This window comes from Sus scrofa, chromosome 3, assembly GCF_054392235.1.
Source record: "Sus scrofa isolate SSC_HxYL_T2T_F1_AM1 chromosome 3, Sscrofa_HxYL_maternal_Yorkshire_Landrace_v2.0, whole genome shotgun sequence".
NCBI lineage: Eukaryota > Metazoa > Chordata > Mammalia > Artiodactyla > Suidae > Sus > Sus scrofa.
The window spans coordinates 35411176-35423619 of NC_139385.1; the positions used below are offsets into that span (position 1 = coordinate 35411176).

Here is a 12444-nt window from a genome sequence, read left to right on the forward strand (position 1 = left end):
ATTAATTACTGGGCAATTATTTTGCTGTATTTGGGGGATGATTTATATACACTGTCCATCTGAGAGTTAGGAAGAGGATGCTGCTGGTTGGGTGCAGTCCTGGATAACCTTTAGGATGACAGGTCACTTCAGTTAAATAGATAAACATTTAAGCTGATAACATCCTGGTAAGGGTTTCAATTCTTTTTAGTAAGAGTAAGCCTTAAAAGCACTCTCCACCACCAGATAGGAGTCGACAGTTTTAGGTTGAGCGTCCTTATTCTCAGTCGTTTTAGGCTGGAGACGGGTTCCTGTCTAACCCTAGACCTTGAGTCTGCTGTCACAGTGGCACATGACCCTCAAAGTGAATGTCAAAATGTATACCTTTTTTTTTTTTTGCCTCTTTGGCCGCACCTGCAGCATGTGGAAATTCCCAGGCCAGGGATCGAACCCATGCCGCACCAGTGACAACACTGGTGAGTCGCCAGGGAACTCTCAAAATGTGCATCTTGAGTTTATGCAGACTTAAAGTCCATTCTTAATATTATGAAAGATCTAATTTTGTTCTTTTTTTTTTAATCACTGTAGTTTAACTGTGTGCCCAATTAAGCTATTTACATTCTATATAAAATTCTTAAAAGATACAACATTCTCTGCGCCATTTCTGACTTAAAGCTGACACATGGCTCCTTGGACCTTCTTTTTCAAGCTGAGGTAGATTACCTTGTTTTCCTCTTGTTTGTCCTCTGTTCTGAGTTTGTATAAAATCACAAGGATTTAGTAAACAGCTTAATAAGCAGGAATTATGTGTTATTCCTTGACAGATCAAGTAGAAAATGAATGGACCATCTGCTATAGATACTAGTGTTCACTTGGCTAAACAGTATAAAGTCTAATAATAAAGTATATCTTAAAGTAATAATAAGCTATAATAATAATAAAGTATCTTTTTTACTTACAAGTATTTAATCGGTCTCATTTCTAAGCAGATACACTAAGAAACATGGATTTATATTGCTTAGAAGTTTTGAGTCTATGGAGGTGCCACTATCTGCTTATGCTTTTGTCTTTGTGTGTTTGAATTTTTCCAGTTTCTGATTGTTGCGAATAAACCTGCTAAGATATTTGGGGAAAAAAATCAATGATTGGGATGCATAAAGAGGTGACAGAAAGAACTTACAATCTGATTCCTATATGTGAATTGTCAACTGGGTATACTGCATGTGTTTTTAGGATAGTTTTGTTGCTTTTCATTATCCCTAGAATTGTTTTGAAAACTGAAAGTACAATCTAGACTAGTTTTACAATCAACTATTTAAATCTCTGTTCTCATTATTGGAATTTAGTATACGATAAAATAATACACTCATTATTTTAATATTTTGTCATTTAAAAAAACCATCCTTTTAGAAAAGTAACTCAATTGGTTGATGACTTTGTGACATTTTAATTTCAAAGTTTAAGTTGTAAAAATTATTTTTAATCATTTCAAAAAGTATTTTAACCAGATTTGGCAAAAGGCATTTCACCTATCTATCTACCTATCTATCTGCTGTGCCGGTGGCATGTGGAAGTTCCCAGGCCGGATCAAACCCACACCTCAGCAGTGACAATACTAGATCCTTAACTACTAGGCCACCAGGGAACTCGTTTATATATATATATATTTTTAACCTTAAATTCAGGCCATGGAATGTCTATTTCTTTAATTTCCATAGTTTAGATATCTATATCCTGAGTTTGGGTCTTAGCAGAAGGAAAAAAAATGTTGTTTGCACATGCAGGCCTGTAGTCAAATATCAAGAATTTTCTGTTATGTCAAATATTGTGACAAGATCATCAACCTCAAAATCAAGTAGAACCTACTATGAATGGAGAACTTTTGGTCATTGTTTTATAATCTGAATTCCTTTCATCAATTTGAGAATAATTTAAAATATTCCAAAAGAGCATTTGAATTTTTGAAATACTGACTTTATACTTACTTTTAAGAATATGTAAGCTGAGGCAGAGTGACCCTTGATTTTGTGTGTGTGTGGTTAACATCCCTTATCCCTTTTTAAGATGACAGATTGTAAAAACCTAACATTTTCAATAGTACGTAGAAAGTGCTTTGCCTCTCAATTTTAATAAAGTTACTAGAGCCCAAGCTGGGTAACTTGGTTTTTACGGAATTAACACACAAACTGGAATGTTTTTATTCCGTCACAACGACATGCATTTGAAGCAAGTTCTAAAATTTTTCAATGTGGAATTTAAATCTGGTTCTCCTGAGCTATTTTGAGAGAGTCTTCTTCAGCAGGCACCCGTTTTTAGCAAAATCTAACATTACGTGTTACACTGAAACAATGGCTTTTCTTCCATTTTAACAGCCTCAAGTTAACGGAGTTTAGAGTAAACTGAGTTAGAAGAGTATGTTTCTCACTACTCTGAGATCTGCTGCGAGCTCCAGAGGAAAGCTTTCATAAACCCGTGGTGAGACCTCGAGGGGGTCTGAGGTGACCGTGACCTACCTCCACTTTTTTTTTTTTTTTCGTCTTTTTGCCATTTCTTGGGGCATTCCCACGGCATATGGAGGTTCCCAGGCTAGGGGTCCAATCGGAGCTGTAGCCACCGGCCTACGCCAGAGCCACAGCAACGCGGGATCCAAGCCGCGTCTGCAACCTACACCACAGCTCATGGCAACGCCGGATTGTTAACCCACTGAGCAAGGGCAGGGACCGAACCCGCAACCTCATGGCTCCTAGTCGGATTCGTTAACCACTGCGCCACAACGGGAACTCCAACCTACCTCCACTTTTAATGAGGATGTCAAAGAGGTCGTCCATCTGCTGGCTGTGAGCGCTGGCAACCTACAGCAGGGGACAAGACACGTTAGCCTGCTTCGCATTAGCCTGCACGCGTCATACGCCTGGGGGCACTAAGGGAGCTTCCAGAACACCAGCCTACTCCACCACTGGAGAAGTTTGCCAACACTGAGGTCACCTGAAATTAAGCAATGTCCCCACCGCGTCACAGCGGCTCAGCTGACAGCGGGAAGGGGACCAACACCCCGCTGGCTGACTTGTGTGCTCCCCTTACTCTGTCGCCGGCTGCATTTTGAGGGGCCTCTCTCCTTTAGCATTCAGGTAAAAAGATGAGGCATATATCAAGGGGCTCTCTATTTTTTTCACCTTCACTGACAGCTACCTGACATAACGAACTACCCTTAGACACAGTATATAATCTGCTAAGTTCTGGCATATGGACACATCCACAAAACTATCGGTAACATCAAGGTAATGAACGCACCCCTTTCCCCTAAAGCTTCCTCATGCCTTTTTGCGGTACTTCTTTCGTCTCCGGGCAACCCAGTCGTCTGCTTTCCTTGATTACAGATGAGCTTACATTTGCTAAAGTTCTATATGCGTGGAGTTAATACAGTGTGTGCTTTTTTGGAGCGGGGGTAGAGGTGGCTTCTTGCAACATAATAAATTGGAAATTGTACAGCTGAGGAATAGTTCATTCCTTTTAATTACAGAGATGTGGTCCATTACATAGAAAAACCAGTTTTTTGGACTGTTGCCATTTTTTGGCTGTTACAAATCAAGTTGCTGTGAACATCTGTGTATAAGTCTTTGTAACAGATATATTTTCTTTTCTCTTGGATTTTATGGAGGAGTGGAATGCCAGAATCACAGGGCAGGAAATCACGGGCACATTCTAAGAAATGACTGTTTTCCAAACTTCACCAGCAATGGATGATATTTCCAGTTGTTCTCCATTCCATCAACACGTGGTATGGTCACTCGTTCCCACTTTACATCTAAAAGGTGAGCCATGGTGGTGTATATTGTGGTTTCAAGGTGCAGATTTGCTATCTGTGTATTTTCTTTGGTGAAGTGTCTGTTCAAATCTGCCTCCCCACATTTCTTTTATTATTTTTTTATTTTTATTTTTTTATTACTCAAATGAATTTATCACATCTGTAGTTATATAATGATCATAACAATCCAATTTCACAGGATTTCCATCCCACAACCCAAGCACATCCCCCCACCTCGCAAACTGTCTCCTCCCGAGATGATAAGTTTTTCAATGTCTGTGAGTCAGCATCTGTTCTGCAAAGTTCAGTCTGTCCTTTTTTCAGATTCCACATGTCAGTGAAAGCATTTGATGTTGGTGTCTCATTGTATGGCTGACCTCACTTAGCATGATAATTTCTAGGTCCATCCATGTTGCTAAAAATGCTGGTACTTTGTTCCTTTTAATGGCCAAGTAATATTCCATTGTGTATATGTACCACATCTTCTGGATCCACTCCTCTGTCTATGGACATTTAGGTTGTTTCCATGTCTTGGCTATTGTAAATAGTGCTGCAGTGAACATTGGAGTACATGTGTCTTTGCGAGTCGTGGTTTTCTTTGGATAGATGTCCAGGAGTGGGATGGCTGGGTCAAATGGTAGTTCTACTTTTAGCTTACTGAGGAATCTCCATACTGTTTTCCACAGTAGTTGTACCAATTTACAGTCCCACTAACAGTGTACTAGGGTTCCTTTTTCTCCACACCCTCTCCAGCACTTACTGTTTGTAGACTTTTTGATGATGGCCATTCTGGCTGGTGTAAGGTGGTACCTCATAGAGGTTTTGATTTGCATCTCTCTAATCATGAGTGATGCTGAACACCTTTTCATGTGTTTCTTGGCCATCTGTATGTCTTCTTTGGAGAACTGTCTGTTCAGATCTTCTGCCCATTTTTTGATGGGGTGGTTTTTGTTTTTTTGGTATGGAGCTCCCCACATTTCTTATGCATACTGTTTGCTTGGTGTTTCCAGCCATCCGCTTGTTTGTATTTACAGTCTGACTTGTAGACGTGTGTATCAGTTATCTATTGCTGTGTTACAAATTAGTCCAAAAAACTTAGTGGCTGACACTACTAAACAATGATTATCTCCTAGTTTCTGTAGCTCAGGAACTTAACCGGGTAGTTCTGGTGTGAGGGCTCACATGATGCTGTAGTCAAGATGCTGGCCAGGCTACAGCCGTCTTGAGGAGTGGCCAGAGAATGTCCTTGTCAAGGTGACTTGCTTCCTGACAGGTTGGTGGTGGTGGTTAGTGGGCGACCTCAGTTCCTCTTCACGTGGGCCTCTGTGGAGTGCTGGACTGCCCACACGGTGTGACAGCTGGCTCTCCCCACAGCCAGCAACCCATGAGAGCACAGGCAGGGTGGCGGGGCTTTTATGCCTCTGTTTCAGAAGCCAAACACCATCTCTCCTGTCACGGCTCAGCGGTAATGAACCTGACTAGGATCCATGAGGATTCGGGTTTGATCCCCGGCCTCACTCAGTGGGTTAAGGATCTGGGATTGCCGTGAACTGTGGTGTAGGTCACAGATGTGGCTCGGATCCTGCATTGCTGTGGCTGTGGTGCAGGCCGCAGCTGTAGCTCCATTTCAGCCCCTGGCTTGGGAACTTCGATATGTTGCAGGTGTGGCTATCTAAAAAAAAAAAAAAAAAAAAAAAAAAGACAGGTCACCAAGTCCAACCCAGGGACAAAAGTCAAAAAATTTGCTGATGTATCTTAAAACCTTTACACAGCATGCATTTGGGTCTAGTTTTGTATCTATTCTGACACGTTCTGCATTTCAACTCTATTGTTTACTAGTATGTCTTGTGTAATCATTGATATGGTTAAGTCTGGGTTTACCATTTTATTATTTATTTTCATTTGCTTCCCCCCCCCCCTTTTTTTTTTTTTTAAATGGGTGTTGGTTTAATGTTTTAACAAGTCTGTGAGGCAGGTATTGTCTGCAGTTTAAATGGGTTCAGGACTTGCCAAGGGACATAGCTAGGATTGGAACCCCAATCTGTCGGATTTCAAAGCCCTGGTGCCAGGCCGTTCACTGGGTCTCCATGGACAACTTCCTGTGATTCATAATCTTGCCAGTTGACTCAATGAGAATAATATTATCCACTGAGAATGTGACTGAACACTCACATAACAGAGAAAGCTAGATTATTTTATTTTGTCTTTTTGCCATTTCTTGGGCCGCTCCTGCGGCATATGGAGGTTTCCAGGCTAGGGGTCTGATCGGAGCTGTAGCCACCAGCCGACACCACAGCCATAGCAGCTCGGGATCCAAGCCGCGTCTGCAACCTACACCACAGCTCACGGCAATGCCACATCCTTAACCCAATGAGTGAGACCAGGGATCGAACCCGCAACCTCTTGGGTTCCCAGTCGGATTTGTTAACCACTGAGCCACGATGGGAACTCCTGCCCTATTTTTTTTTGTTCCTTTTTGAAAATTTTTTATTAAAGTATAGTTGATTTACGGTGTTCTGTCAATTTCTGCTGTACAGCAAAGTGACCCAGTCATACACGTATATACATTCTTTTTCTCATATTATCTTCTGTCATGTTCTGTCACATATGACTGGATACAGTTCCCTGTGCTCTACAGCAGGACCTCACTGCTCATCCATTAAATGTAATAGTTTGCATCTACTCACCCCAAACTCCCAGTCTGGGTCACTCGCTTCCCTTCCCCTGCCGCCTCAGCAACGACATCTCTTCTTTGGGTCTGTGAGTCTGTTTCTGTTCTGAAGATAGGTTCATTTGTGCCGTGTTTCAGAGTCACATGTAACTAACTGAGATCATGTGGTATTTATCATTCCACTTTCCGACTTCACTTAGTATAGTATCCCTAGTTGCATCCATGTTGCTGCAAATGGCATTATTTTGTTTTTATGGCTGAGTGGTATTCCATTGTGCATATGTACAACATCTTTTTTTTGTTTGTCTTTTTGCTATTTCTTGGGCCACTCCCGCGGCATATGGAGGTTCCCAGGCTAGGGGTCAATTGGAGCTGTAGCCACTGGCCTACACCAGAGCCACAGCAACTCAGGATCCGAACCGCGTCTGCAACCTACACCACAGCTCACGGCAACGCCGGATCCTTAACCCACTGAGCAAGGGCAGGGACTGAACCCGCAACCTCATGGTTCCTAGTTGGATTTGTTAACCACTGCGCCGCGACGGGAACTCCACAACATCTTCTTAATCCATTCATCTGTTGATGGGCATTTAGGTTGTTTCCATGTCTTGGCTATTGTGAAAGTGCTGCAATGAATATAGGGGTGCATGTGTCTGTATGAATGAGTTGTGTCCAGATAGATGCCCAGGAGTGGGATTGCTGGATCATATGGTAGTTCTATATTTAGTTTTCTGAGGAACCTCCATACACTTTTCCATTGGAAAGTAACCACTTAAATAAGCCAGTATACAGATCAAAAAGAAACAAAAAAACCTATTTGTAAAAGCAATGATAAATACAAGGAACAGTAAAAGGATAAACCTGAAGATAAAAAAAAAAGGATATCAAAATCATCACATGTGGGGAAGGAAAGTAAGAAAGTCTAGACTCTTCTTTTTAGAATGTGTTTGAGCCTGTATGACTATCAGGCTAAATAAAGCAAGCAGACATAGGAAGGGATTGACACACTTGAAAAACAGGGCAACCACAAATCAAACATCATATTCACAAAAATGTGAAAGAAGAGGACACAGGCGTAACATAAAAGGAAATCATCAAACCAAAAAAAAAAAAAAAAAAGGAATGAAGGAGAAACATAGAATCAACTGGAAATCAAGGTCTAAAATGGCAATAGATAAATACTTATCAATAATTACCTGAAATGTGAATGGACTGAATGCTCCAGTCAAAAGACAGAGTGGCAGACTGGATAAAAAACAAGAGCCTACATACAAAATGCTGTCTACAGGAGACTCACCTTAGGGCAAGGGGCAGATACAAATGGAAAGTGAGGGGATGGAAAAAGATTATTTCATGCAAATGGAAATGACAGGGAAGTAGGAGTTGCGATATTCCTATCAGATAAAATAGACTTTAAAACAAAGGCCATGAAGAAAGATAAAGGAGGACACTAGGTGATAATAAAAGGGTCAATTCAAGAAGAGGATATTATACTCATCAATATATATCCCCCTAATATATAGGAGCACCCAAATATATACAACAAATATTGTATTTTATGTCTGAGGAACCAGACATAAAAGGAGACATAAAAGGAGAAATTGATGGCAATAGAGTAATAGTAGGGAGGCTTTAACACCCTGCACACAATAGTGGATAGATCCTCTAGACAGAAAATCCGTAATGCAACACAGATCTTAAAGGACCCAAGAGAACAGTTACTTTATTGGTATTTTAGGGACATTACATCCAAAAAAAAAAAACAGAATATACATTCTTTTCAAGTGCACAAGGAACATTCTCTAGGACTGACCACGTACTAGGGCACAAAAAACTAACCTCAACAAATTTAAGGGCACAGAAATTATTTCAAGCACCTTCTCTGACCACAAGGCCATGAAACTAGAAATCACCCGGGGGGCGGGGGGAGGGAATGTGAAAAACATGACAACCTGGAGACTAAACAACACGCTACTAAAAAACCAATAGGTCAACAAGGAAATCAAAAAATACCTTGAGACAAATGACAATGAAAACACAACCATTCAAAATCTAAGGGATACTGCAAAAGCCATTCTTAGAGGGAAGTTCATAGTGATACAGGCCTTCCTCAAAAAAGAACTCAAGAGTTCCCATGTGGCTCAGTGGAAATGAATCTGACTAGCATCCATGAGGATGCAGGTTTGATCCCTGGCCTCGCTCAGTGGGTTAAGGATCCAGTGTTGCCGTGAGCTGTGGTGTAGGTCACAGATGCGGCTCAGATCCCTAGTTGCTGTGGCTCTGGTGTAGGCTGGCAAGCTGCAGTTCCAATTCAACCCCTGCCTGGGAACTTCCATATGCTGCAGGTACGGCACTAAAAAGACATAAAAAAAAAAAAAAAAAAAAAAAGAAAAGAAATCTCGAATCAACAACCTAACTTACCACCTAAAAGAATTAGAAAAAGAGCAAACAACCTAAAGTTAGCAGAAGGAAGCGTGGGGGGGGGGAGTCTAACTTAATTTTTCTACTTTTTAAAAGTGCTACTTCCTTAGTTATTACTGTAGGTATACAATTTACATCCTCAAATTTTTACAGACTCAACGTACCATTCCCTATAAAATCTCAGTAAACATAAAGACCCATTTATTTCCTCCATCCTTTATTAGTTAAGTATTATAGCTATATATTTTATAAACCCTTTAAGATAGTGTCTTTTTAAAAAAATTATTTCAGAATAGCTGATTTACAATGCTGTATTAGTTCCTTCTGTACAGCAAAGTGATTGAGATATATTCTTTCTTAATGATGGCCATTAGCCATTCTGGCTGCTGGGAGGTGGTACTTCATTGTAGTTTTGATTTGCATTTTTCTCATGGTTGGCGATGATGAGCATCTTTTCATGCGCCTTTGGCCATCTGTATGTCTTCTTTGGAGAAATAGCCATTTAGCTCTTCTGCCCATTTTTTAGGTTTTTGTTTTATTCCTGAGTTGTATGACCTGTTTATATATTTTGAAAATTAAGCTCTCATCATTGGCATTATTTGCAAATACATTCTCCCATTGCATAGGTTGTCTTTTCATTTTGTTTATGATTTCCTTTGCTGTACAAAAGCTTGTAAGTTTTATTAGGTCTCATTTGCTTATTTTTGCTTTTATTTCTCTTGCTTTGGGAGACTGGCCTAAGAAAACATTGCTACAATTTATGTCAGAGAGTGTTTTGCCTATGTTCTTTTTTTAGGAGTTTTATGGTGTCATGTGTGAAAGTCTTGAAGCAGTTCTGAGTTTATTTTTGTGCACGGTGTGAGGGTGTGTTCTGATTTTACTGACTCGCATGCAAGTGTCCAGCTCTCCCAACACCACTTGCTGAGGAGACTCTTATCTCCACTGTATATTCATGTCTCCTCTGTCATAGATTAATTGACCACAGGTGTGTGGGTTTACTTCTTGGCTCTTTATTCGGTTCCATTGATCCATGTGTCTGTTTTTTTGTGCCAAATACAACAGTTTTGATTACTGTAGCTTGGTAGTACAGTCTAAAGTCTAGGAAGTTTATGCCTGCAGCTTTTTTCTTTTACCTCAGCGTTGCTTTGGCAATTCTGGGTCTTTTATGGTTCCATATAAGTTTTAGGATTATCTGATCTGGTTCCATGAAAAAACGTCATGGGTAATTTGATAGGGATCACGTTAAATCTGCAGATTGCTTTGGGTGGTGTGGCCAATTTTATAATCTTAATTCTTCCAATCCAAGAGCATGGTTTATCTTTCTTTCCACTTCTTTCATCATGTTCAGTTTCCTTTATGAATGCTTTATCATTCTCAGCATGTAAGTCTTTGACCTCCTTAGGTTTATTTGCAAGTTTTCTTTTTTTTTTTTTTTTTTAACTCCCCAACATTTCATCATTTGTATAAAGAAATGTGACAGATTTCTGTTTATGTTGTAACTTGCTATCCTGAAATAATTAGTTCTAATAGTTTTTGTATGGAGACTTTAGGGTTTTCTATACACAGTACTATGTCATCTGCATATGATGACAATTATACCTCTTCCCTTCCAATTTGGATACATTTTCTTCCTTTTTTCTTGTCTGATTGCTGTGGCTAGGACTTCCAATACTATGTTGAATAGAAGTGGTGAGAGTGGCTATCCTTGTTTAGTTTCAGATTTCAGTGGGACAGCATTCAGCTCTTCACTGTTGAGTGCTATATTGGCTGTGAGTTTGTCATAAACACCTTTTCTTAAGATATGTTCCCTCTATACTCACTTTTGTAAGAGATTTTATCATGAATATTGCATCTGTGATAAAACATTGCATCTATGCAATATGAATATGCATCCATATTTTATCATGGATATTGCATTTTATCAAATGCTTTTTCTGCATCTATTGAGATGACCATGTGGTTTTAAGATAGTGTCATTTTTTATAGTGCAGATTTTCTGGTGCTGAATCCTTAATTTTCCCTTATCTAAAATTATCTCTAGTTCACTTTCATTCTTAAAGGATATTTTTACTTGATATGGAATTCTGGTTTGACAGCCAACCCCCATCCCCACCCCCCACAAGAATTTTAAAGATGTTGTTCTATTTTTTCACGCTTCCATAGTTTCTGATGGGAAGTCAACTGTAAAATCAAATACAGTTGACCCTTGAACAACATGGGACTCGGGGCACACTCCCCCTCCCCTGGGGAGTTGAATATTCACGTATAACTTTACAGATGGCCCTCCATATCCATGGTTCCAACCAACCATGAATTGGGTAGTATTGTAGTATGTATGTATTAGAAAAAAATCCATGTACTCATGTAGCTCAAACCTCTGTTGTTCAAGGGTCACCTGTAGTTGTGTGTGTTGTATTGCTTTGTTTTTGATGTTTCAAGATTTGCTCTTTATTTAGCTTTCAGTAATTTGACTATTATATGACTAGGCCTTCTATTTATCCTGCTTGGTGTTCACTGAGCATCTCAAAGCGGTAAACTTCTCTTTTGTCGTATTTGTGCAAATTCTGACCAGTGGTTTTGTTTTGTTTTGTCTTTTTAGGCCTGCACCCGCAGAATATAGAGGTTCCTAGGCTAGGGGTCTAATCAGAGCTGTTGCCGCCAGCCTATGCCAGAGCCATGGCAACACCAGATCCGAGCTGCATCTGCAACCTACACCACAGCTCTGACCTACACCACAGCTCAGGGCAACACCAGATCCTTAACCCACTGAGCAAGGCCAGAGATCCAACCTGCAACCTTATAGTTCCTAGTCAGAGTTGTTTCTGCTGCACCACAATGGGAACTCTTCAGTATTTCTTAAAATATTTTCTTTTCCTCTTTTCCTGGGACTCCTCCCACACCCATGTTATACTGTTTGATATTAAATAACAGGTCTCTGAAGCTCTGTTGACCTTTTTTAAAATCTTTTTTTCCTTTGTTATTCAGATTGGATAAGTTCTACTGATATTATTTATTTTGCATTTTTTTTTTTTTTTTTTTTTTTAGGGCCACACCTATGGCATATGGAAGTTCCCAGGCTAGAGATCAAATGGCAGCTATAGCTGCTGGCCTACACCACAGCCACGGCAATGCCAAATCTGAGCTGCATCTGCGACCCATACCACAGCTCACCAATGCTGGATCCTTAACCCACTGAGCAAGTCCAGGGATTGAACTTGTGTCCTCATGGATACTAGTTGGATTCGTTTCTACTGTACCACAACAGGAACCCCTCTTGATCTATCTTCAAGTTCATTTTTTTAATCTCTGCCATCTCCATTCTGTTAAGATCATCTCTAATTTTTTGTTTCAGACACTGTAATTTTTACTTTTAGAACTTTCATTTTTTCAGAGTTCCTGACCGAACTGTGGCTGTGGCATAGGCCAGTGGCTACAGCTCCAACAGACCCCTAGCCTGAGAACCTCCATGTGCCACAGCCCTAACAAAAGACAAAACAAAACCCAAAAAACCAAAAAAACAAAAAACCACTTTTAAAAAATTTTTATTTTTTTTACATTTTAATAAAGA

General features: G+C 40.0%; 1 protein-coding gene and 1 long non-coding RNA gene across 48 annotated transcripts in view; one reads left to right on the forward strand and one right to left on the reverse strand.

Annotated features, from left to right (window-relative positions):
* The window catches only part of LOC110259929 (uncharacterized), a 54979-nt gene that overhangs the window by 36132 nt on the left and 6403 nt on the right, over positions 1-12444 (forward strand). For 2 of the 3 annotated variants that reach the window (XR_014840791.1, XR_014840790.1), the window contains exon 3: positions 3638-3791. This is a non-coding gene — a long non-coding RNA (uncharacterized LOC110259929). Of the gene's footprint in view, positions 1-2351; positions 2455-3637; positions 3792-12444 lie in introns of all 3 variants that reach the window. The other variant, XR_014840793.1, reaches the window with a different exon arrangement.
* Positions 1-12444, reverse strand: part of MRTFB (myocardin related transcription factor B) — a 296254-nt gene that overhangs the window by 5414 nt on the left and 278396 nt on the right. For all 45 annotated transcript variants that reach the window (XR_014840748.1, XM_085017536.1, XM_021086582.2 and 42 more), the window contains one exon: positions 2771-2831. Coding sequence is in view for 44 of the 45 variants with exons in the window: in XM_085017536.1 (XP_084873662.1) it covers positions 2771-2831 (61 nt within the window). In the remaining variant the exon portion in view is untranslated. The remainder of the gene's footprint in view (positions 1-2770; positions 2832-12444) is intronic.